This window comes from Chamaea fasciata, unplaced genomic scaffold, assembly GCF_029207755.1.
Source record: "Chamaea fasciata isolate MVZ Bird 193981 ecotype frontalis unplaced genomic scaffold, bChaFas1.0.hap1 SCAF_16, whole genome shotgun sequence".
NCBI classification, from domain to species: domain Eukaryota; kingdom Metazoa; phylum Chordata; class Aves; order Passeriformes; family Sylviidae; genus Chamaea; species Chamaea fasciata.
Genome location: NW_027094101.1, coordinates 8,332,203 through 8,358,381, shown reverse-complemented (window position 1 = coordinate 8,358,381; position 26,179 = coordinate 8,332,203). Strand labels below are relative to the sequence as shown.

The window sequence follows — 26,179 nt, the reverse complement described above, 5'->3', positions numbered from 1 at the left end:
GGTGTGAGAAGATCTTAGGAGTGGTCTCCACCATGCAGGAGCAAGTGCATGACAGTGACAACAGCACATGATGTCCCCAGCGCTTGGCACCACTACACCAAGGCAGCACCCTGGTGATGCTCCGGACAGCTGAGCTGCATGCAGGGCTCAGCTCTCCTCCATCCCCCAGTTCTCCCCTCTGTGCCCCAGCACAGCTCCTGACCAAGACCAAGCGCCCAACCCAGCAAAGCCCCACGAGCAAAAACTCTCCCTGACACAAGCCACAGCACTGCAGCCATCCCAGCCACTCCAAGCACCCTACAGCATCCAGCCTGTGTGACAGGCAGCAGTCAGGCCCCAGTGCCACACCAGGCACAAAGTAACCATGAAACCAACAGTCGACATCATCACCAGGGCCGGCAGCAAGCAGCCTTAACCCAGCATTACAGGCATGAAGTCCTGCCCTACCTCAGCCTGGCTCACACCCCCCAGCAGACATAATTTTGCCCTAAGCCATTCCAATTTTAGCTCAAACTGTCTGTAAATAAACACCGAGCACCTGAAATACACACCCTTAACACAGAGCACGGTCATTTCTGTACCGGCGTCATAAAAAACCACCAGTGGGCTACACTTATTTTGGCAGAAGCATCCAATTCCAGATACTGAAACCAAAATAGCTGAAAGGTATGAAGTAGAGCCAGGCAGCGTGGGCAGCCTGGATCCACCCATCAACAAACGAACACGCAGCAGCGCTTTTTAAAGCCGAACCTAAACAAGCTCCTCCTAAAACCAAGCAAATGCCCAGAGAGGTACAAGCCTAAATGAAAGGGATATGAATTAGCACATGAAGTGTCTGAAATAAGCTCATCACACCTGCATTGGAATAGCCCTGCTGAAGCAAGGTTTAAAATAAACCCAATGTGGGAGGCAGGTCCCAGGGGGTATTGGAACACCAGGATGGAGCTGGAATCACACGTCCTTTCCACTGGCTCAGTTTCCTCTGGAGAGCTCCTCAAGAGGAGGACAATGCAACAACCAGCACTGAGCAAGACCTCAGAGCAAAAATTTCCCTCTTCCAAGGAGATTTGTCCAACTTCACATTCAGGGATGGTGCAAGAGCAACCCCAGGGTTCCCAGGATGCCTTCGACCACGCAGGGCCCTGGTTGCCTCCCGGCAGAATATCCGAAGGGCAGTTCTAAGTAGTCTCTCCACAGGTAGAAGCCACACAGGGAGCTCAGGCACTGGGTGGGTGGGTTTGCTTTTAACCAGAAGGTACCTGGCCGGAGGGTGATCCACACAACGCCATGGGAAAGCAGAGTGGAGAGCGGCTGCTGATGGAGCTGGGGTGGGGTGACGCTCACCCCACCATCGTCTGAGAGGTGTGGCCGGTCTGCAGCCCCACAGTGCCCAGTTCCATCGATCCCTGGGACTGCTGGAGGCTGACTCAGGCAGAAACATCCCCACGTCACCACTCTGCTTCCTGTCACACCTCTGGGAGTGTCCAGGTATCGCATCCCACCTTTGATCCGACACTGGAGCTGGGCTGTGGGGCACCTGCAGCACCTCACCTGCCTCTCAGGTGACTGTTCCAGCCACTGCTTCCATCCCCTCAGCCCATGGGCCTACAGTGCATCCAGGGGGAGGACGCTGCCTCCAGCCCAGTGCCGGCAGCACGGCGGGTGGGAAGAAGCGGAGAAGGAAGCGGCCCCAGCTGGGTTTACACAAAGCTGTCAGGCTGATGCTGCCCAGGCACAGACAAACCACCCCAACCAGCTCCACCAGCACTGGGAACACAAATCCCAGCAGATAGGAACTGGGTTTGAAGGATGTGCAGAGCTACTCAGCACTTCCCAAAGCCCAGGGTGATACAGGAACCCCTGCACAGCCCCAGGGCCACTGGGCTCCCATAGGGCAGGATGGGTCACAGGAGCGTGGCAGCCCATGGAGCGCCAGGTCACAGGGCTGGAGGTGGGCTGTGACACCAACCAGCTACCCGTTGGACAGGCTTTCCCAGCTCCTGTGTTTTTGGCAGTACCTTGAGCTCTTCCCTCCCCACGCAAACCAGCCAGGCACGCAGGACCCAGCAGAGCCACACCATGCCAGCCCCCACAGTGCAGCAGCAGTTCATCGCACAAAGGTGGAACAGGAGAGCTGAACCAACATGCACATCCTCTCTTAGAGTCCAGACTCAACCCCACGGCAGAGTACCCACATCCCCGCTGGGGTGCTGGGATGCTCCCACAGCCAGTGCCCACCCACCCCCACATGTTCTGAGGGAAGTCCGAATGCACTGCCGGGAGAGACTCCTGGCTCCGAGCGCGTGGCGGGAGGGATAATCTGTTTAGGCTGCCGGCAGACGTAATCAGCCTGTCTCGGGTGGAGGCAGGGCTTGTTTTGTTCAGGCTTGGCAACTGAGCGGGAAGGGGAAGAAAAATGGATTGCTGCATTGGAGCTTTAGGCTCTGCCTCCAGCACTGGGAGCAGGAAGCCCTGTGCACCAGGGAAGTGGTGCAAGGGCTTCCAGCAGCCTGCACAATGCAAAAGAATGATGTACCACACTTGACCCAGGCTGTGGGTGAATCCATGGTGGAACTTGTTTCATCACATTTATGGGTCAGCCCCACTATTCACCAAAGGAGCCTCTCCGACAGCAGTGCCTGCTGCTCCCCACAACTCAGGGGAGCACAGTGAGGTCACAGCTCTCATCCAGTACCAGAGAGGAGGGACAGTAAGGTCATCGTCGCCTGTGCACTGTCTCCTGATTCACTCAGCTCAGGACTCCCATAGGCAGGGCCCCGTTTCTGGCACAGGTCAAGGAGAAAGTCACCACAAATACTGTGGTTGCAACCTCAAAATGGGAAATCTGGGCCGTTTCAGCTCTGCTCTGCTCTCAGTTTTGCACACCTTGGAGCCACGAGAACATTGCTGATGGATGAGTCGGTGCAGCCGTCACTCAGCAGGAATGGGGAAGGTGACACTGTGTTCAGGGAGGGAATGGGATGCGATACCCAAGCAGGCGTTCCTGCCCACAGCACGGCTTCTAGGAACGGAGAGACAGGCATCACTTGACATTCTGTGCACTCCCAGGGGGATGGCAGATGGAGACCCACCGGAGACCCGTGACCACAGCTGTCGGGAGGCTCTGCAAACTGCTGTGCAAACCCATGCTCCAGCAGCAATCCCAAGGGCCGGGATGAAGCCCAGCCTCAGTAGTTAAGCTGCTTACATCCCTGTTTCCCTGCCTGTAGAACATTTCCCCTCTGCCGTCTGTCACCTGGTGACGCCAAACCCCAGCGCGGAGGCTGCAGTGCTGCCTCTGAGCATCCACAACCATTCCTGAAGCAAAAACACTGTCCCACCCCCCAGCTCCTCATCCAAGTGGTTTCTCACTGCTCCTGGGTTCAGCCCAAACAGGGCTTTTTTCCGGGACGAGACCTAGGCAGCTCCTGAAGGCCACCCTGGATGATGGGGAGAGTCCCCTCTCCATCCATATCCTGCTCTCCTACCAAAAAACATTTGCACAAGGCAGGAATGAGTCGGCCACTGCCAGAGCTGCAAATCCCAGGCCAGGATTTCACCACCAACACATCTCCACACGCAGCATAAGGCCAAACCAGACTGGACAGACTGGACCTGGGGCACAAGGAGCACCAAGTGCTACTGCCAGCTGGTGGGCACCGTGCCTGGCACAACCTCCCTGGCACACCACTAGCACCGACCCAGGCGTCGGCAAATCCCAAAGGACAGAGCTGCCCAAACAGTTTGCTGTGTGGGCAGTAGGAGTGACCGAGCGACCAGAGGAACAGGAAGGGGAAAGGTTGAATTCACCCTTCATGCAAACAGCCGGCCTCCTTCTGCAAACACCCCTGGTCCCAGGGCTGTGCTTTGGTCCGAGCGCTGCCATCGCCTGGGGCAGTCGGAGCAAGAGCTGGCCGAGGCCGGCTGCGGCACGGACGGGGAATTTGCCAAGCAGCAGCAAAATGAAGCGGGACAGAATGGACTTTGCAATTCCAGCTCCTCCTTGAGCAGCCCCGAAGCCTGGTGTGCCTGGCAGCGAGCAGGCGTACCTGACCACTTCCCACCACTGGCCTTCCTCAGCGCCTGGGAGAAGCCACAATATCTCTCCACAGTGCTGGAGAGGGGATTTATCACCTTGTCGGGTGCCAGCAGATAAGGTGCGGCGCCATGCAAAAACCCAGCGGCGAGTGAGTGTGCAAAGGGGATGGCTCTCCAGCACCCAAAGGCGCCGCCACGTCCCTTCCCTTGGGCCAGGTGGAGGTTGAAGTGCACCCCAAATTAACGCCAGCCTCCAACGCAGCTTCCGAGTGCCCGCTGCCCTCCCTGCCTGCACGTCACTGTCCAAGGATGGGATACTGCCCAAAGGGCAGAGCCACTATGACCCTGCCCCACAAGTCCCCTTGGCTGTGCCCCCCAAGTCCCTGCCCTCCACAGCCACCGACAGAGGCAAATCTGACATTTGCAGAGAAATCTCCCCCTGTTCAGTGCTAACGATCAGTCAAGTAGAGGCGGATTTTTGCAGCATGATACAAGCAGCGGGGAGCAGGGAATGCAAGCGTGGGGGCTGCTTTCCAGGAAAACGGGGGCTTTCCCTCCCAAAAAGGAGCAGGGCTGGAGGGAAAAGCGTGGCTGGGACACGATCCCTCACCCTGTCACCCTTTGGACAATGCAAGGAGCCAGGACAAGACCCCCGCAGCACAAGGCATCCAAGCCCCATGGATGCAATGTCCCAGAGCAAAGCCAAGTCTGTGACCCAAAGCTGACACACTCCAGCCTTAGGGCTGCTGGCCACCAGCTGCTCAGCATCCAGAACAGTAGGAAAGTGATAATGTCCAATGGAGAAGAGATGGAAATAACCACCCCCTGCCACTGAGTAAGGGTGTCACGGCAAGAGGCAGTGGGAAAAGTCTGCAAACTCTATTTTCTAACTGGGTGGTCCTCTGGGCATCTATGCCATGATCGGTAATAAAAAGAAAAAAACGAGGGAAAAAAAGACACTGGTGGCTGGAAAGACGTCCTCAAATTCCTCTATCTGTGCCAGTCCCCATGCCCCGAGAGAGCAAATGCATGGAGAAAATTAAAAGCAACTGCTTTACACTCTGCTCTTCTTCCAATTCAGGCCAGGCAAAATTTTTAGGTTAATTCCCAGCCTGTCCCATGTTGTTGGAGGCTTCATCTCACACGCCAAGGACATGTGTGTGCAGACATGGATTGGCCCGGAGCAGCCAGGGTGGAGAGCAGGGACCCCACAGTGAAACCCCCACGAGAGCCTTGGGTGGCTGCTTGGGAAAAGGGTCCCACTGGACAGGCTGGCTTTCCCTTGGAAAGAGGAGGGAGACCCTGGGAACCATCCCTCTTCCCAGGGGAGGTTCTGGAAAGCTGAGTTCCATATGAGGTTTTGCAGGTGGTTACAGGGGGACTGTACAGTGCCAGCATGGGCATGTCTCGCCAGGAAAGTGGAAATTCCCACAAAAAGGGAATTTCTCCCTGGATGGGAAAGGAGCAGCATAAGACAAGCTGGCAACAGGTGGGTGGCACAGCCAGAACAGAGCCGTGTCTGCCAGTGGCCAGATCCTGTCACCACACAGGATCAAGGGATCTGACAGCCCACAACCCACAGCAATAGATTTTCCCAAAGGGAGAACAGCCGCGCCGACTGACCCAGTTTTTCCCATGGTGTGTGGGCACTCCAGAAGGTCAAACACAGATTGAGGGGGGCAAGGGCACATCACCTCCCACCTGCAGCCCGGGGAGGGGACAGTCACATCTCCAACAGGTGGTGGGACCACACGTAGCTGCCCCAAATCACTCCGAGCCCTGTCCGGCAGCACAGCCACGCACAAAAACAACTCGTGAACGCAGCGCTCCCGGGATTAGGGACTTAGCGTCCGCACAGCCCTTTGAAGTTGGAAGCGCTAAGTCTGATTATTATTAGAGAGCTCCAGCTCATTAATCCTGATGTTTGGGGCTGGATTTCCCCCCTCCCAGCCCCATTCCTAAGCCGGTTCCCGAGTACGACGGAAATCCACTACTACCACTAAATATTTGTGACTCTTTGCAAACACACACTGGGTCTCTACCCCAAGCGGCTCCAGCTGCCTGCAGCACCTCAGGAAGCAGCAGGGGCAGCTCCTGACACCCACACAGGTATTTTTATCTAATAAAAATCCAAAACAGACGCGAGTGCGTAAGTGTGAAGTACCTTCACCTTTCCTCCAAGCCAAGTACAAAGGTCAGATGACTCCAAAAGACTTTTCTAGCCTGCCTCTAGGTAATCACCAACACTGTCCCTGTCCACAGGGTGAACAGGACATGCTGGGCACCGAGCCCCCACGTTGCAGAGCGGGACCCTCCAACCCAACCCAAACTTAGTATGTTTGAGTTTTAAAAGGCAGAAACATTCAGAGCTGTTAAATGAACCGTTATTCCTGGGTGTGCTTCGGAGCGAGCACACCGCCACATCCAGCCAGGCTGAAAAACGGGACACGAACCGGGAGGGGAGGCAGGCAGGGCGGCGGGGAAGCGCCGGGGTGGCCGGGGTCGGGGGGCTGCGGGCAGGGCGGGAGGTGCGTGCGTGCATCTCACGCTACCACAGCCACCATCTTATCTGGGAAGCGGCATTACTTCACCCCAGCTGCAAGGGAGAAGCCGAGCAGGAGGATTGCGCCGTTTTCCCAACCGGAGCCCCCCGCGCAGGGCCCGGATCCGGCCACGGGGCTGACCCCGACCCCATGGGAACCGGACGCGGGGGCAGCCCCCCAGGGCCACCCACCAGCCCGACGGGAACAAAGCCAACCAGGGGCTGCCCGAAACACGTCCCCGGGTCCCCGGAGAGGTGGGTGGCCCCCGGGGCAGGGCAGGCAGGCACCACGGCGGGCTGCGTGCGATGCTCCGAGCCCCCCCAACAAAAGTCAATGAGCTTAGCACCAGGAGGCAGCGCAATCCCCGGGCAGCGGGAAGGGGCCGGCCGGGAGCGGGGGGCTCTTGCCGAGCCCCCTCCGGGACGGCTCCTTTGTCTGGGCACGGCCGCGACGCTCCGCGCCGCCCGCCCCTTTCCCGCACACACCACGGCATTTTTTTCCAGTTACATTTTTTCCATATTAGCCCTCAGATTTCGCGATGCCCCCCCCCCCCCCTCCGCCGCCCCCCCAGCGAGCGCAGCAATATGTCTGATCTCATTGCCATAATAGGATCGGGAGCCGGGATGGCAGCCCTGGCCCAGAAAGGTGTGGGAGGAGGGAGGGCGGCCCTGTTCCCCTCGCCCCGACACCACGGACGGGCCCCCGCACCCCAGAAACGCCCCCCATGCCCCAAACACCCCCTGCCATGGCAGCGCCGGCCTTGGGCCTGCGAGAGGCCCGGGAGGAAGAGGAGGAAGAGGAGGAAGGCCGAGCCCTGGCAGCCCCCCAGCGCTGAACCCTCTCTGGAAAGGGGCTGGGGTCCCCTCCCCGTGTCCCCGGGAAAGCAGCGGGTTGTAGGGCGGGGGGGGGGTCATGTCCGGCACGTCCAGGAGGGGACGTTTTGTTTTCAACCGAGTTTTTCCCAGGACTTTCTGGATGGCCTGATGGAGCTCACAGGACACCCCCCACCTGCTGCCGTGCACCCCAGGAAGGGACGGGATCACCCCAATGCTGGTGCGGGGCCCCAGATGGCCTCAGGGGGTGAGGCCCCAGCGGAGGCGGCACTGGGGTGAGCCATGGCCTCAGGGAACAGTGAGCACTGTGGGTGCTTCGCGGGACATCTGGGAATCTGTGGGGTCAGCAGGCATCCCATGGGATCTCCGGACACCCTATGGGACCAGAGAGCACCCAAAGTGCTCCTGGACATCCCAGGGGCTTTGCAAATACCTGTGAGTCCCTGTGCTGTCCGTGGGGTCAGCAGGCACCCCAAGCGACCACAGGCTATGCATGGGACCAGCAGGCACCCGCTGGAATCACTGGATACCCTACGGCACCAGAGAGCAACCATGGGGCTCCTGGACACCCCACGGCATCCAGAAATACATGCTGTGGGGGCACCCCATAGGACCACACACCACCCATGGGGTCAGCAGGCACCCCATGGGACTCCTGGCCACTCTGTGGGACTAGAGTGCACCAGTGGGGCTCCTGAACACCCCACAGAATCCATGGATACCTGTGAGTTCTTGGGCTATCTATAGGATCAGCGAACATCCCGTGGGGCTCCTAGATAGCCAGTGGGACCAGGAAGCAACCCTGGAGCTCCACACCACCCCACGGAATATAGGGACAACTGTAGGTCACCGTGCTATCCATGGGACCCTACAGCATCCCTGACTGGACCTCACAGTACCTGTGGGAGCAGCAGGCACCCACAGGACCCTACAGTATCTGTGTCCAGCAGGCACCCCGTGGGACCCATGGGGTTTCCAGGGGATCCTGTGCAAACCATGGGGACAGCAGGCATGCGTAGCACCCTGTTCTATCCATGGGACCCCAGGACGTCCATGGGACCCTATACTATCCACTGGATCCTGAGCTATCCATCGGGACACCCACGGGACCCTAAACTGCCCAGGGGGCTCCAAGGTACCTGTGGGACCCACGCTACCCACGGGGCCAGCGGACACCGCAGGGAGACCCAGGGCGCGCTAGGGGCGGGCAGCGGGGCGGGACGCCGGGGTGGATTTTGGGGGTGAAAACAGCGGGTTTGGGGGTAAGATCGCACCTGGTTGAGATCCTCGTCGTTGAGCAGGTGGGACTCGCGGGGCTTGAAGCAGTTCTGGCACTTGCTCTTGTTGAAGATGTTGGCCTGGAACTTCCTGCAGGGATTGTCCTTGGCGGCCATGGCGCGGCCCGCGCCCGCTCAGCGCCCGCTCAGCGCCCCGCGGAGCGCCCGCCCGCCGCCGCGCCCATCGCCGCCGCCCCGCGCCCGCGGGGGGCGTCACGCGAACGCAAAAACCAACACAGAACCCCAACGAATACAGCAGGGAAAAAAAATAAAATCAAAAGAGGGAGCGAAACGCAGGGCGGCCGCCTCTGCTGCGGCTCAGCAGGCGCGCATGGCCGGGCGGCGGCGGAGCGCGGAGGGGCGGCGCTGCCCGGGCCGGGCGGGACGGTGAGCGGCGGCGCGGGGGTCGGTGCGGTGCGGGGCCGGGGGTCGCTGCGGTGCGGTGCGGAGCCGGGGGCCGGCACGGGCCGGGCCGGGCGTGCGGGCGCTGCGGGAGCCGCTCCCGACTGCGCCGCTCGCAAAGTTTCCAGCGCCGCGGAGCCAGGCGGAAAAGCGGGCGGGGGCGCGGCGGGGACCGACGTGCCCACCCGCCAATGGGAACGGGCCTCTGTCCCTAACGGATGGCCCCGCTGGCCAATAGGAAGCAAGGAACGGGGCGGGCTCAGCGGAACGGCCTCGGCCGCGGGGGAGGGGCGGTGCGCTGACAGCTGGGGCGGAATCGGCCCCTTTCGGCCCGGCTCCGTTCGGCTCGGCTCGGCTCCGTTCGGCTCGGCTCGGCTCCGTTTGGCTTGGCTCCGTTCGGCTTCGTTCGGCCCGGCTCGGCCCGGTTTGGCTCAGCCCAGCTTGGTTCGAATCGGATCGGCCCAGCTCGGTTCGGCTCGGCCTTGCACAAATTGTGTCAGCTCAGCCCACTACGGCTTGGCGTGTCTTGGCTCAGCACGGCTCTGCTCAGCCCAGCCCAGCTTCCTTCAGCCCAAGTCAGTTCAACCTGACTTGGCTCAGCCTGGCACAGATGAGCTCGGCTCGGCGTAGCCTGACACAGTTTGGTTTGACTCTGCTCGTCCCAGCTCAGCTCTCTTCAGCCCGGCTCAGCACGGCTCAGCTCAATTGAGCCTAGTATGACTCAACTCAGCTCAGCTCAGCTCAGTTGGGCTTTGCTCAGCTCAGTTTGTCCCAGCTCAGCTCAGCTCAGCCCAGCCCCTTGTAGGAGCAGTTGTCCGGTGCCCCCCACCCTTGGCCCCCCATAGAGCACAATTACCTCCCCATACAGCCCACCCCAGCAGTGGGACACACAGTAGTGACACGGGGTGACAATCCATGACCCTGTCCCCAGCCTTGGCACACGAGGGAACACGGGGGTCACCAACCCTTGGGCACGTAGATTTGGTGGGAACAATGCCCCTCACTCTCTTGTGACACCTTGGTGACCTGCAGCACTGGGGACAGACGAGGGATGAAGCAGGGACAGGGGTGCATGTCCCACCTCAGCCACGTCCCTGCTGTGCCACCACCCTGGGGCCAGCTGGGAGCTCCTGTTTGTCCAGTGAATTTTTATCCGGTGGAAACCGGCAGGTAAATATTCCTGACCGGCTGATAAGGACCCGGTGCGAGGCCACAGGTTTGGCGTCCCAGCTCTGCCCCTGGGTTCTGCACAGAAGCACCAGGGAAGGGACCTCAGTGCCTGTGGAGCATCACTGGGTTGGGAGAGAGGTGGGAATGCTGACCTGAGGCAGGGGCACAGGGCAAAGGTGCCAAGTGGCACCTCCAAAATCCACCCAAGACTGGCACATCCTACCACAGTCAGATGGCACTGAGCATCTCCTGCTCATCCCAGTGTTTCCTGTTGGCGTGGGATGGGTCCCTACTATGAGGAACAGAACACATGGATCTTCCTGGATTTTTGGGACCAGGAAAAACCCGTTGGAAAAGAGGTGACGGCGTGGTCCCCTCGCGCCCGGCGCTGTCCCGCCGTTTGATGTGGGACCTGGCCTCGCCACGCTGGCTCCGCACTGTCATCCCCAGTAAATAAAGCCCAGCACAATTGCCTGCTTGTTTATTAATTTTTGCTTCATCAAAGGCAGCTTTAATCTTCTCTCTCTGTCCTGCCAGGGCGACTCGCAGCACACACCGTGTGGCATGGGTTGGGATGGGACAGCAGAGCACCAGTGACCCCAGTGCATCCTCACCCAGCCCCGAGCCCATGTGATGATCCCAGGGTGGCCACCAGACCCCCACACGTCACTGTTTGGGGTGGATTCTCCCCCCTTTTCCTTGATCCTAATGTTAAAAAAGCAGCACCACCCTACCCCAGGAAGAGGATTTTCCCCTCTGGAATGTACAGACCCTGCCGCCCTCGCTGTGGGTCCAGGGTTCACCTGGCACATGACTGCGGAAATGCTGCTCCTTGGAGAAGGGTGGATGATTTTCTCAACCAGCTCTGGTCCTTCCCTGATTCCCCTTTCCTCCCTCCTTGCTTCCATCCCCTATGATGGATTATTCCCTGCCACACTGCTTGCTGAAGACCTGGCGTGCCCTGCATCCCACAGCTCCTACAGATGCCCAGCATTTTTTTCCATCAAAAAATCCCCTCTGCAGCTCCATGGACACCTCCTTGTGTTGTCCTCATGGTCCCCAGCCTTTCTTCAGCTCCTCAGGGCATTGACCCCACAGACTGGAGGAACCCTCCAGAAGAGAAGGGGCTGCCCTTTCCCGAATTCCGCGGGGCACCGCTCCCCAAAACCAGGGCACAGTGTTGGCACAGAGCAGGGAGCAGGAGCTGCGTGTCCCATCCGCAGGCTGTGCCTGCCCCGCGGGCTCGGGGCCGTGACCTGGCGCCGCGCACGGCTCTGCCGGAGCCGGCAGCACCTCGCGGGAAGCGGCTGCTGCCGGGGCTGGCTCCAGCCTCTCCAAAAATCCAGCTGAACGGGACGGGCTTCTCCACAAACCTGTCGGGCCGCATTCAGCCGCGCGGAGCCGGCGCTCGCCCGGGTGCCGCGCTCGGTGGCTGCTGGAAATTCGCTGCCCGTGACATCCCCTGCCTGCCCCAGATCCTGGCACAGCCGTGGCACCGAGGTCCCCAACATGTGCCATGGGGTTGGGGGGGTGTCCCACTCCATCACCCGCCCATTGGGAATGCCTAGTTGGGGCTGCCGTGTCTCTTCAACCTAAAGCCTTTTTTTTTTTCTTTTTTTTCTTTTTTTTTTTTTTCTGGAGGAGTTTTCTCAAATTAGGGCAATTAAAACAATGGGAAAATGGAAAGTTTTTGTCAGGGAGCTGCGGTGTCACAGAGGGGGAAGGTGCTGTGGTGAGTCAGTCTTCCAAAAAGAAGCCCCAGCGCCAGGTAAACGAGCTGCAAACCAGGACGTGTTAGTCACCGGCTGCGCCGGCCCCAGCCAGGGGAGGGCAAAACCCTCCAGCTCCAGGGAAGGGTTCGGCAGCACCAAACCCCACCGGGGAGAGGAGAGCAGCACCTGCTCCTGTCGTGGTGTGGAGATCCCGCCAGCACCATCCATCGCCTCTGCTCGCCAGGATGTCACCGGTTTGGGGACACGGTCCGTGTGGCTGTGCCGTGTTTTTCCGGCTCTGATGTGACACATTTTTCTGCGGGGCAGGAGCAGGACAGCCGGGTGCTCCTCCCGGGTGGCCATCGCTCCCCACGGGACCTTGGGCAAGTCGTTTAATGCCTCTGTGCCGCCAGCTCGCCGTCATTACCGTGGAGCCAGACAGATGGATGCCCGGGGGAGAGGGCAGGAGTCATGGCTCGGAGCTGGCTCCTGGATCCACACTGCATCCAGTCTTGGACTGAGTGGCGCCTGACAGGACTCCCCTCCTCCTGCCCTGCTCCGAGTGAAGTCCCTGTGTGGGATGCTGGATGCAGCCCCTAGCTGATCCAGACCCCCCACAGCCCTGCCTGGGGAATATCTGGCAGGGGAAACACTGACCCAAGGAGGCTGGGATGCCCCTCATGCCACCGTGTGTCTTACAGGGGTGAGATCCACAGGGTGGAAATCCATATGGGGTGAAAAACACCTTCCTGAATGGAGAGAAAGGCCCATGGGCTGCTCTGTGCCCAATGTCACAGAATCAGAGTGGTTTAAGTTGCAAGAGACCCTACAGACCATCTTGTTCCACTCCCTGCCATGTGCAGGGACACCTTCCCCTAGACCAGTTTGCTCCAAGCCCCATTCAATCCAATTTTTCCCGCTGGGAAAAATAAAAGAACCCAAATCGTCCACTGGAGGAAATCCACAGGGCTCAGCAGATGCAGCCCAGAGGGGAGGATGCAGCTTCTATGGGGATGGACAAGCCCATGAGGATGGTGCAGACCAAGTTGCATATACATGCAGAAGCAACAATAAATCCTGTCCCACCAAGCAGAACTTTCCTCTTGTCCAGAGATGCCAAATGTCCAGGAGTTCATACCTTTCTCCTAAAATTGATTAATTACCCTCTCAGTTGGGTAATCAGTGGCTGCTGCTGCCATCAGACCTTGCTGTGCTTTAGCAGGAAAATCCATATCTTTTGCTCCCACCTGTGTTTCCCCACCTTTAGGGCAGGGCAGAGGGGATCCCCCTGTGAGGCTGCCTGCCCTGCCAACCCCCTCTGACCTCAGCATCCCTGCTAAAAACATCACCCTGTGCAAAATCCAGTGCTCTCAGCCTCCTCCATCGCTGGCCCCCTTGGCCACCGCCCCGGAGCTGCCAGCGCAGCCGTCGGATGTCTGCTCTGCTGACTTCATATAATGCAAGTTCTACAAATGAAAATGTCACATGGCCCTAAATTAAATACTTTGGAGAAACCCATTATAATGCAGCAGCACAATTAGCTTTATCAGCCAGCCCAGAGTCATGCCAAAAACCAAAGCCGACTCACTTGACAGGAGCTGCCATCCATGAAACCAAGCTAACGACCTTAATTATATTTTTAGCTTCTAATTTTTGGCTGACAGTATCCTCAATTACCCAGCCCATAATTTGTGCAGGGACGGCGATCAGCCTCACCTGGCCTGTAATTCCCAGGATCAGCCCTTTTATCCCCTTTAAATATTAAATTGACTCCCACTGGCCTCCCTCCAGTCCTCTGGAATTTCCCCAGGGTTTTAGTGTTAAAAATTAACAGCAGAGCTTCTGGGCAGGCTGCAAACCCCTTCCCATGAGGGTTCTGCCAGGAAAACGCCTCTCCAGAGAGAATTCAGTGGTGAGGACAAGGAGCTGCTCCCACCAGGTCAAAACTCCACGTAATCAGATCAGCTGTTCAGGACAAAGATTGTTCTTTGACTCATCTCCTTTATCCACCACCCACGCTTTACACCTCAGCACACAGCCCTGGCACTGAACCCTCCTTTCCCTGCTCCTTCCCTACGCACTTTTAGGGCTTTTTTCCTCATTTCTGTGCCAGATCTCAGCCAACCCAGGTCTTTCCCCACCTGGACATCCTTGATTTCCAGCTGGCTGCTGGGTTTGGGGAGGCAGCCCTGAGCACAGCTTGCGTTTCGGTAAAATGCTTCCTTTTCCTGATCTGTGCTGAGCCTGTGGTTCAGATTGCAAAAACCTGGGGTTTTTGGCAAGGAGGCTGTTGCAGCATCACCCTGCTGATGCACAGGGGCACTTCTGGAGCCTGGGTCACCCAGGGCTCACCCACAGCCCCGGCACAACCTCTGCGAGGGTCAGACCCTCAGCACAGGCTGCCACAGTGCCCAGACACCCATGGGTGCTGAGCACCCTTGGGGTAATGCCCCATGGGCAGCCCCAGAGGTGGTGACAGGACAGGGAGCAAAGTGAGCAATGGAGCAGTGTGGGGTGTTTTGGGGGCCCTAAACGCCCCAGGCTCTGGAGGCTGCTGCAAACTGAGATGCCAGAGAGGGGCAGGAGCCAGCCCGGGGGCTGGGGGGCTGCATCCCCGCAGGGAAGTGTCCAAGGACAGGTTGGACGGGCCTTGGAGCGACCTGGGATGGTGGAAGGTGTCCAGGTGGAACTGGGTGAACTTTAAGGTCCCTTCAACACCAACCATTCCATATATATAAAATATATACATATACATATATATATATATATATATATATATACACACACACACATATATATACACATTTTATATATATAATTTATATATTTTACATATGTGTTTTATTTATATAGATATAATATTTTTATATATTATAGATGTGTATATATGTATATATATTCCATTGTGATTTCCCTTGTCCTGGCTGGCGCACAGCGGGCAGGAGCCGCCGGGTTGGAGGATTCTCGGGCCGCGGGGGCAGCCGGAGCCCCAGGAGCCGGCGGGAGCCGGGCTGGGCTGGCCGAGGGTGCCATCTCCTGGGGACAGATCCGCACAGCCGGGCCGGGCTGCGGGTCCGCCGAGAAGGAGCCGCACCCCGGGACTCCCCAGAGCCCCCGGGGGGATCAGCCGGGGCGGTGGAGACACGGGCACACGGTGATGTCCTTCACCAGTGGGATTGTCACGGCTCCGCAGAGCCCCACGGCCACGCACCCAGCGCCGGGCGGCAGCGGTGGCCCTGGGGCAGCAGCAGCCCCGGGGGTTCGGTCACGCAGCGACTCTGCGCCTTGCTTTGCTTTGCTTTGCTTTGCTTTGCTTTGCCATGAGGTGACGGTGGCAGGACGCGGGGGATGCCCGGGCAGCGTGAGGGGACAGGCACAACCTGTCCCCAGCGCCTCCGCAGGGAATTAGGGTGACAGAAATGAGCCCTCGGAGCCGTCTGCTCTCAGCCCGGCCCCGCAGTTGGCAGTTTCGACCCCAAAGGGCTCCTCTTCCCCTTCTTCCCCCACAGCCTCCGTTTGTTTCAGGTTCTGGAGGGAGCACGTGTGTGAACAAGCGTCCTGGCCAAGGCTGGGGACTGCTGAGAGCAGATGGGCTGACGGGAGGAAATCATCCCAGCAAAGCTGCTCAAGGGGAAGGCAAAGCACCTCCTAAAAGTTTCCAGAGCCAAACACTATCCGCCCTGTCTGCCTGCTAGCTGCAGCTCTCCTTGCAGCACTGACACTGGAGCAAGAGCCCAGCAGAAAAATAGATTTTATTGTTAGGAAAAAAACTGGGCTCTGTCACCCCAAATAGAGTGTGGCACCTCCGGAGCCTGGCTCAGATGGGCACTGAAGGATGCAAAATGATGTAGGGGGATGTAGCGGGTGAAGCAGATGGATGCGAAGGCATGCAGAGGGGTGCAGAGGGATGCATTGCACTGGGAGGATGCACAGGGTGCTGTTGGTTGATGCTCTGGGGAACTCAGCAAAGGAAGGGTTTAATCCAGAAATCCAGAACAGGGGGCTGGTGGTGGCTGCCCAAACCACAGGAACAATCCTAGGCAGGGCAGGGTGGCAGCCACCACCTTGGCTGTGGAACAGGAGCTCATGGGGGACCATGTCTGGAGGTGTTGGAGAGACACAGAGTATCCTCAGAGGCTGCAGGAGGGGGCTGATGATGTTTGGGGCACAGAGGGTGAGGCCACTGGGGCACACGGCCGAGGAAATGAGGCTCCAGTCCACACAGCCCCAGGATTCTACGGCTGAAACCACACTGCCTGATCCTGCTCAGCCAGGAGGGACAAACCACCCCCAAGTGCTTCTCACTTCCCTCTTGAGCACTCACCAGGGTGGAAACTGCAAGTCTCTGGTGCTATTTACAGAGGTGAGTTTCCCCTGCAAAACCCCGAGAGCCAGCGGGCTGGGGCCATCTCTCCAGGGCCATCTCCCCGCTCTGCCACACTCAACCAGCTCAGGCAATGCCAAAATCAGGATTTCCCTCCTGGTGGGAGACTCAAGGACAGCAATGATCTCATCCTTTTTACCAGATACATGACGGGTGTCAGTGTTGCAGTGTCCCTGTGGCTGTGGTGCCTCCTCTCTTGGTCCTTGCTCCAAGCTCCGTGATCCATTGGATGGTGCCAGTGCTGCTTCCCATCCTCCTTCAGGATCTGGGATGTGATGGGCCACATCCAAACACAACATGCTGGGTTCCTCTGCTTTGGGCTCTGCTCCCCACGGGCAGGATCAGCCTCCAATGTCCCTGCAATGGACAGAGTAGCAAAACAACCTCTGGCCTCTCCCTTCCAGCTCCACATGGCAAGCACCAAATAGGAGGTTTTGAACCAAACACAAAAACCCTTGACACTGATCCACGAATGTTTTCAGTATCAGGTATTGCTACTTCCTTCCTCCTTCAGCTGTTTCTGCAGAAACCTCCCTCTGGACTGAGCTGAGTCACTGTTCTGCCATGCTCCCAGCACCTCGTGCCTCTTCCTGGCACCACAGCCAGAGCCATGCCCAGCATCTCTGCTGGAATCAGGGACAAACCTCTGGAAGCTGCCAGCAGTGCAGAGGTGGCTCTTTCCCTCTGTGAAAACAAGCTATGTCATTAATGTGTTATTAATGCTTTGTGCTCCGAGCCCACCTGGGACTCAGCTGCCCATGCAGGATGTGCACAGCCCTCCTGCCTCCCAGACATGGATGTCCGGAGAAAGTCAGTGTTTGAGGCACCTCATTGGGCTCCAGAGATGTTCCATGAGTTGTGAGCAGGAGACAGGACAGTGTCTGCTGTGCTGCCCATCCTGAGGGCATGGAAAGGATGGATGCTCTGAGCGATGCTTGGTCCTGACAATTGCCTCTTGTACAGAGTGAAACACCTTTCCCTGAAGAAAACATCCCACTGGCACAGGCTGCCCAGGGCAGTGGTGGAATCACCATCCCTGGAGGGATGTAAAAGGTGTTTAAATGTGGCGCTTGGGGACGTGGTTCACCAGTGAATGTGGCAGTGCTGAGGGGATGGTTGGACTCCATGATCTTAGAGGGCTTTTCCAGCCTTTATGATTCTGGGGTTCTGCCACAGCCCTGTGATCCAAGAGCAGGTGCTGCAGAGCTCCCATTCCACCAAGGCCCTCTGAAATGTGGCCACCTGGCCCAGGACACCTGTCCCTGGTCCTGGTGACACATCCACCCCGCAGTGTCCCCCCACCCTCTCCCCAGCAGCCCAGGGACCCCACGAGCCAATGCAAGGCGCTGAGTGTGCAGCCAATTTGCATGGAAGGGACGAGGGGAAACCCCAGGAAATGCACAGCCCAGCATTAATCAAATCTCTCTAATAATAAACCCCTGAGCCATGCAGGGGCTCAGGGCTGCAGCTCGTGGGGCCATGGCAGGAGCCAAAGGGGAGTAGACACTGCTGGAGAGTCAGACGTGAGTTACCCCACGGGGGGGCTGCAGGGGGTGGGGGTGAGGGTTTGTCTGTGCCAGGGTTTGGGGTTGGTCGTGCTCCCAGTGCCTGCAGGGAGTGGAGGGTCTGCTCGGAGCTCCCACCCTGCTGAGGGTGCTCAGTGCTGTGGGGCTGGAGAGGGAGTCACAGAATGGTTTGAGCTGGTAGGGAGCTTAATTTTCATCCAGTTCCAACCCCCTTGCCATGGGCAGGGACACCTTCCACTACCCCAGGTTGCTCCAAGCCCTGTCCAACCCGGCCTTGGACATTTCCAGGGATCCAGGGACAGCCATAGCTGCTCTGGGAATCTGAGCCAGGGCCTCACCACCCTCACAGGAAAGAATTTTTTCCTGATAACTACTCCAAATCTACCCTCCTTCAGCTTAAAGCCATTCCCTTTTGTCCAGTGGTTGCTTAAAGCTTGGCATGAGGGGTCTGTGGGGGAATTCAAGGGGTCCTGGTGGTTGAGAGGCAGAGAGAAAGACTCACCTGGCACTGCTGGAAAATCCATGGCTGAGAAGTCCATGCTGGGAGCACCACATGTACCTTGGGACTCCCCAGGGAGGGCAAGATCTGTCTTAGATGAGACCCAACATCTCCTTGGACGTGTCCTCGCAGCATCTGGGGGGGAGGTTCCCAGCCTGCTGTCCCTCAGCTTAAACACAGCCCCAGATCCATTTCCCATCAATTATCCCATGGGAAACCCCACCTAGGTCAAGGATGCCTCAGCTCCCTGCCATCCCCAGGGCCTGCAGTAACCCCCAAAGGGCTTCCTGCCACCCCTGGGGGGCTTCCAAGAGCATCCGAGGAGAGCAGAGGCCTGAGCCTCGCTCTGCCGTGGGGATGTCTCCAGTCAGCTCGACAGAAAGTCATTATTTAATTTTACAGCAATGTTAATTGAACAGCTGGGAGTGTCAGGCCAGCATCCCAGTGCAGAGAGGATTTTTCCCTGGGAATGGGAGGGTTTCACGTGTGCTGCCCCAGGTAGGGGAAGGTGCTGGGTGGGCAGTGGCAGAAGAGACGCGCAAAGTGCCCAATCTCTGCACGTTCCCGAGCCCTGGAGAGAGAGGAGAAATCCTGGCAGAGTGCAGGGGATTTTCTGTCTAGAAATCGAAGGTTTGGCTCTGCCAAAGCAGCAGCTCAGCCTTCGGGCACAGAGGGGCCAACGCTGTGGCTTCGGGGAAGTTTCAAACCTTTGGGCCCCGTCAGCACCAGCATCTCCCACCCGTGCAGGAAACAGCTGCGGCTCCAGGCACGGCTCCGCGGAGGGATGTGGCTCCGGGAGCCCTCTCAGGCAGCAAAAGGCACGTTTCCACCACTGCCACTGGCCACCCTCGTGCTGGGTCAGAGCTTCCTGCAGCTGCTCCGTGGCACTGGCTGCAGACCCCGCGCGTGGCACAGCACTGGAGCTTTTGTCAGCCAGCTAATTTTTCAAAATGTTAAATTTTCGAGCAGATTTTTATGCTGCTGAGAACTGCTCCTGTGCCTCTGGCACCACATCCAGTGCACAGGGGCATGGGGAGCACTGGGGCAGCAGACGATGGGACAAGCAGCCCGTGACAGGGACAAGAGCACGTCCACCTCCACCTGGAACTGGTTAAACTGGGGCCCAAGGTCTCCTGGGGAGGTTTTCCTCCTTCTGCTCTGATGTCTTTTACATCAGCCTGGGTTTCACTATGACACCAGAACACCCAAGAGAAAGGGCAGGAATGACACACAAGGTCGTGTTTCTGGTATTTTCAGACATGAATTGTCCCCAGTGCTTGTGTTCCCACTGGCAGGTGCAGGGATCCCCAGACCCAGCACGGGGCCACCCCTAAGCCAGGGTGGGCTCTCCGTGTGTCCCCTGGGACTGGCACAGGACACTCACACAGTTTGAAAAGCAGATTTTGCTCTTGCTCAAGCCTGGGACCAGAGAGGGCTGAGGGTCAGCCAGGATCTCCCTGCCAGGGGTCCAGCCGTAGGAAGGGACGAGGTGGCTGCAGAGCAGCCCCGTGCTGGCCACCCCGTACCTACCTGTGTCTCTGTTCTGCAGCCATGGATGGGACACGTGTGGGGCAGGATGCCATGAAGAACTGCACTGACCAGGAATACTGGGACACCCTCGTTTCCCAGTGCATCCCCTGCAGCCTGGCGTGCAGGCAGTCCCTGGCCAGGAGGTGTGATGCTGTGTGTGGTGAGTGCTGCACTGTCCCTGCATGGAAGAGTCAGGGGTGGGGCAAAGCTGGGAGGGAGGATCAGACCCCGGGACAGGCTCTGAGCCAGCTCAGCTTTGCAGAGCTTCAAGCCAAAACCACAGGGGAATGTGACAGCTCCCCATGGATGGGCTGGGGCTGGAAACAGCTCAGGAAGGAGACCAGAACCAAGGGCCTGCAGCTCTGCACTGCTGCCTTCTGGGGTCACAGCACTCATGTCCCCTACTGGGGCCACCCCACCCTCCAAAGGCAGGGCTGGGAGCCACCAGGTTCGGTGGACGTGGACAATGACAAACCCCCGACCTGGGACAGACACTGAGGTGTCCTGAAAACAGGTGGGAGGAGGAAAAAGGAGAGAGAAACTTTGCACCCCAACCCTGTGCCAGCGCCCTTCCTTGAGCCACGGGCTAAGGCGGCTTCATCCCGTCCCAGGGTTCATTCAGTAGCCACAAGTGAGCATCTCCCCACTGAGGACAGGAGATGCCATTCCCGGCATCCTGAACTGGTGCTGAGGTAGGTTTTGGTGTGTCCCAAAAAGCCATGCAAGCCTTGGGGCAGCAGCAGCAGCTCTGAGAGCAGCAGCCGGGAGCTCCCAGGTGAGCGCAGATGCCTTTCTCCGGCTCTCCACCCCAAATCCCGGGGATCTGTCACCCTGCCCGCCCTGCAGAGGCTGCCAGTGCTCCGGGCAGTGGGCAGGTCCCACCCTGTGTCTGCCAGAGCAGTGAGCCGGGCTCATCCTCTCATGAATCCGGGCTGTGGGGTGGCGGGAGGACGTGCTGAGGACACGGTGATCACCTTCCTTCCCTCCCCTAGAGTCCATGGACTGCAACAAGAGACCCGGATTTTACTACGACGATCTTGTGAAGAACTGCATCAAGTGCAGCTCGGTGTGCGGGCAGCACCCCAAGGAATGTGCCCTGACCTGCGAGCGTGAGTCGGGGAAGGGGCACCAAAACCCCCCACTTTGTCCCGGGGGGCTGCTATTCCACTGGGGCTGGGCAAAAGCAGCCAGGGCATCTCTTTTTCCCATTTTCTCCATCCTACAGTGGCTTTTCCCCACCGTGTGCTGGCGTTTTACAGGCTGGGAGCTGTAAAACGGGTTGGAATTGGCAGCTGTGGATCCCACCCGGCTGAGCTGCCCCCAGCCCTCGGGGAGGGGGAGGAGGAGGGGACAGATCTCCAAGATCTCCAAGATCTCCAAGTCCTACGCTGGGGTTGAAACCACCCCTGAAGATGGGGGAGGGCAGGAATGGGGTGTGGGAAGGGATCTCCTCTACCTCACCATGGGAGAACAGAGGGGATACAGAGCTTGGATGCCCCTCATGCCACCGTGTGCCTTACAGGGGTGAGACCCACAGGGTGGAAATCCTTATGGGGTTAAAAACACCTTCCTGGACGGAGAGAAAGGCCCATGGGCAGCTCTGTGCCCAATGTCACAGAATCAGAGTGGTTTAAGTAGCAAGAGACCCTACAGACCATCTTGTTCCACCCCCTGCCATGCACAGGGACACCTTCCCCTAGACTAGTTTGCTCCAAGCCCCATTCAATCCCCTTTTTCCCACTGAGAAAAATAAAAGAACCCAAATTATCCACTGGAGGAAATCCACAGCCCTCAAATCACTCAGCTCCCAAATTCTTTCCCAGTGGAGGGCAGAGGCACTCTCAGCTCTTTCCCTGTCAGAATTCCACCCCGGAGGTGTCTGAGCTGCCCCGTCTCTGTGCCCCACAGCCACGCCTGCAGCCGTGCTGGAGCAGAAGGCCTGTGCAGAGCAGGACCCGTGGCTGGTGCTGTACCTGCTGCTGGGGCTCTGCCTCTGCTCCCTCATCTGCTCCCTGCTCCTAGGCTGGACCCACCTGCGCAGGAAGGGAGAGGGGGTCTCCTGCCAGGCCAGCGCTGGCACCTGCCACTGCAAGGAGGACCCTGCCAAAGGTGGGTGCTGGGGGCACTGGGAGAGCGTGGGGAGCGTGCGGGGGGCAGGCTCGGGCTGCCAGGCACTGCTGGAGAGGCAGAAAGCAGAGCCAGTTCCTAACAGGGGAGGGAGAAAAAGCAAAGACGACAAGTGTGAGCCTGGGAGAGGAGCAGGGCTGGAGCCCTGTGCCCGATTCTCCACCATAACCCCTCAGTCACTCCCTGCAAAGCCCCAGCACAGCTTCCCTCTTGGAGCTGCTCCATAGCCAGCACTTCTCCAGCCTCCATGCAGAGGCTGAGGGGAGAAAAGCCAACCCTCTTCCAAAACAAACACCTGTCCCAGAAAATCCCAGTTTTACTTCTGTAGCCAGAGGGGCTTCACAAATCCTTGTGTTGGGGAGAAAAGGAGACAGGATAATGTGGAACAATTCGACATGGAAAAGGAGTTTTTATTCTTCTTTTCTTCTCTCCTGCCTTTCCAAAGAAAAAACCCGCCTACTTACCTATTTCTGCACACACACCACACACATCCATGTTTACATACATCCACCTCAAAGCCATGAATGTCAAAAATCACAGAGGAAAACCCCATGAGCCAATGTGATACCTGGAGTCACTCCAAGGACTGTCCCTCGAGCCATTCCTGTCTGCTTTGCTGAAAGACACTGGGATCAAAGGGCCATTTTTAAGATAAGCCCCCAGGTTTGGAGAGATTCTCTGGGTGTTTTAGGTGATGCAGTGACTCCATGCTGGGAGCTGGGTGTCCTCTCCAGTGCCAGGACCAGCTTTTCAGAGGTTCTAGTGCAGCACTTCAGAGCATTCTCAGGTAAAAGCTGCTCCTAAACCCCCTCAGCTTACCCAGAATTTATTTGCAGATCGGCTGGTGGAAGCTGGCAGCGTTGGTGATGGATTCACCAGCATCAGAATCCCAGAGCCAGTGGAAACCTGTGGCTTCTGCTTCCCTGGACATGGCTCTGCTGTACAAGAGACCAAATCCTGCCACAGCAGCTCCTGCCAGCCTGGGGAAAGGGCTGCTCCCTCCTTCTCTGGGATCTGCAGCACGGGGAGCGCTGGGGCCATTCCCAGCCCGGATGACGGCCACTTCAAAATCATCTGTTCTCCTTCCCAAGAGAAGACACCCGTGGTGTGAGCACAGGGGATGTTCCAGCACGGGATCAGAATGGAGGGATGATCCCTCTGCCCCCAAATCAAAGCTGCTTCATCTTCTGCTGCCAGTGACTGGAACAGCCCCTAGCCAGCCCAGGCTATGCCGAGGGCTGCAGGATACAGACAGGGCTGGAGGTTGCACAGAGCTGTTTGCTTCCACTCAGGAAATTAAATTCCCGTTATCCTTGTGCACTCCCAATGAAAGAAGTTGCTTCCAATGTAGCAGCATCTGACTTCACCCTCCAGCTTGACCTCGGTGCATCCCAGCCATTGGGGACATCTCATGGGGGCTTTTCATCCTGGTTCCACCACCAGCATCCCTGCACAGGATCAAGTGGTGCCCACTGGTCCCCATGGAGAGCTCACCTCTCCCTGCTTGGAGATTCCTTCATGTATCAGAACAATTTTCAGCACAGCTGTAAACGTCTCAAACATGGAATTGGACCCAAGGATTCACTGGTGGAATTTATAAGGAGCCAGTGTGGGAAGCTCCACTGTCAGTTTCCAACACTGCCATGGGTGATTGGTGAGGCTTTGCCTCATGACCAGGACACGATGCTGCACGTGAGGAGCTGAGACAAGCACCAAAATCCTCAGTGAAATTGGGTTTAAATTAAACTGGTTAAACCACCAGTTCCTGTGGTCCCCAAACCTGTGGTTTCCTGCCCCACAGTCTCCAACACCATGGCCCCAAATCCTGTGGCATCAATAGCAACCCAGTTCCTCTAGAACTCTAAAAGTCCTTCAGCCCCAGAAGTCACTTTGGCCTCCACCCTTGCTCAGCTCCCCACCCCTGCTCAGCCTCAGCTCTCCCTCATTCTGCACCCTGGCACAGATTAATCTCTCCCTCAGCTTCTCCAGGCTCTCAGTTCCTGTTCCAGCTCAGCCTCTTTCTTGCCCTCCCACCATCTCCTGCTCTGCCTTTTGTCTCCTACATCCTTCAGTCTCCCTTTGCATTTGTGCTCTGCTCCTGCTCTGTTCTCCTCAGGTTCCTTTTTGTGCTCAGACCCCCAAAGCCCCTTGGCTTCTCCTCACCCCTGGCTCCTGCTCCCTCTGCCTTCCTGCAGCACCACGTCCCCCACTCTCACTGGGGCTCTGATCCCCTTCAGGTGGGGCCCCCCAGCAGCGACAGCCCCACGTCTCTTCTTCCTCTGGGTTTCCCTTCCCAGACTCTGCAGGGAGAATCCCAGGATGGTTTGGGTTGGAAGGAATATTAACGATTATCACATTCCACCCCCCTGCCACGGGCAGGGTCAACCTTCCACTATCCCAGGGTGGATAAGCCCTGCCCAACCTGTCCTTGGACACTTCCAGGGATCCAGGGGCAGCAACAGCTTCTCTGGGCACCCTGTGCCTGGGCCTCCCCACCTCACAGAGAGGAATTTCTTCCCAACATCCCACCTAACCCTGCCCTCTGGCATTGGAAAGCCATTCCCCCTTGTCCTGCTACCCTCTGCCCCTGCCCCCAGTTCCTCTCCTGCTCTCCTGGAACCCCTTTAGGCCCTGGAGGGGCTCTGAGCTCTCCCTGGAGCCTTCTCCTCTCCAGCTGAACAGCCCCAGTTGTCCCAGCCTTGCTCCAGAGGGTCTCCAGCCCTCGGAGCAGCTCCCTGGACTCACTCCACAGTTCCAAATCCTGTTTATGTCAGGGACACCAGAGCTGGAATCAGTGCTGCAGGTGAAGGATTTTGCACTTACCTGGGGGCAGCACCAGCACATCCTCCCGTGGCACCAGGGCTGGGAATGCCTCCAGCTCTGTGCCCCCTCTGCCCAAGCACCTCCCAGCAAAGACGGGGAATTTAGAAGGAAAACCCCGAGCAGCAGCCAGTGCCTCACCAGGCTGCCCCTTTCCAGCAGGGAGCTCCTGGGGACACGTGGATCCAGTCCAGCTCTGGTGCCCTACAGACCTTCAAGTGTCACCTCCAGGAACCCCTGGTCATGGTATTTATACAATGAGATTCAGAACCTTATTTAAAACCAGGACAGAATTAAGTGAACACGTGCACTACTGTTGCAATTAGGGCATCCCTGGAGGATCAAGAGGCATCAATTATTCAAATGAGAAGGATTTTAGGGCCATGCCTGTGCCAGTGAGAGCAGGAGCTCACCCTGTGTGGCACCAGCAGCTCCTGCCCCAGCTGGCTCAGGAGGCCACTCACCTCACACCCAGGCAAAGCCATGGCTGGGACAGGGCTGCTCCTCCTGTCACCATGTGGTGTCTCAAAAACTGGGGAAAACACTCATCAGAAGCCAAGTCCTTCCCAGAAACAAGAGGGGAGCATCCCTCACCCTCCCCTCCTTGTGGGAATGTGACTACAATTATCAGCAGGGAAAAGGTAACACAGAGCAACTTGAACAAATTAGCAGGAAAATGACCAACACCCTTAGCTAAAGAACCAAGAGGAATCAATGGATTTGGCATCACATTTTACAGCCACTGAAGGATCATGCCTGGAGACATCAGTTCCAATATTAGAGGGTCACCATGTACAGGACAGCAGCAATTCCAGATGGGACGAGTAAAGCACATGGGATTAAGGGCACTGATTCTGAGCAAGAGACCCCGCCCAGGGTTTAGCCAATTGTCACATTTCTGCTTTTTCCATCACGCACCAGCATCAGGCAAAGCTTTATCTCTACTCGAGTGGCTGAGGGACATGAAAATGTAGCTAAAACCACTTTCTGGCTATTTTCGTGTCCCTTGTAGAGCTGTGTTCACTGCTGGCAGGTAACAGAACACACCCCACCGTGAGCCTGCATCGCTGCAGCAGTCTTTGTTTGCAGTCATTTCTGCAAATGCCTCCTCCCAACAGAGCCAGCTGTGCCGACAGAAAATGTACCTCAAAATTAACAAGTCAAGCCCAAACTGCTCCCCAGGATGAGGTGCTGTCAGTGGTGGAGGAGGCAGCCTGTCACTGCTGACTGTCAGCACCTCGGGGAGGCTTTTCTTCAGCCTCCCTTCGGCTGTTCCGCGGCCGGCGTTTTCCTAGAGGCGATGCTGAGGGAGTTCCAC

At 57.9% G+C, this 26,179-nt stretch overlaps 2 protein-coding genes across 6 annotated transcripts in view; one reads left to right on the top strand and one right to left on the bottom strand.

Annotated features, from left to right (window-relative positions):
* Positions 1-9,207, bottom strand: part of MPRIP (myosin phosphatase Rho interacting protein) — a 73,609-nt gene extending 64,402 nt beyond the window's left edge. For 3 of the 5 annotated variants that reach the window (XM_066197933.1, XM_066197934.1, XM_066197935.1), the window contains exon 1: positions 8,689-9,207. In XM_066197933.1, the coding sequence (XP_066054030.1) occupies positions 8,689-8,808 (120 nt within the window). In that variant the 5' untranslated portion in view covers positions 8,809-9,207. The remainder of the gene's footprint in view (positions 1-8,688) is intronic. The other 2 variants (XM_066197936.1, XM_066197937.1) reach the window with 2 other exon arrangements.
* Positions 9,208-17,794: 8,587 nt separating this feature from the next.
* Positions 17,795-23,802, top strand: TNFRSF13B (TNF receptor superfamily member 13B). Its single transcript, XM_066197938.1, has 5 exons — positions 17,795-17,882; positions 19,934-20,074; positions 20,907-21,059; positions 21,799-22,023; positions 22,878-23,802. The coding sequence occupies exons 2-5, from the start codon at positions 19,936-19,938 to the stop codon at positions 23,150-23,152; spliced, it is 792 nt and encodes a 263-aa protein (XP_066054035.1). The 5' UTR covers positions 17,795-17,882; positions 19,934-19,935; the 3' UTR covers positions 23,153-23,802.
* Positions 23,803-26,179: the final 2,377 nt, after the last annotated feature.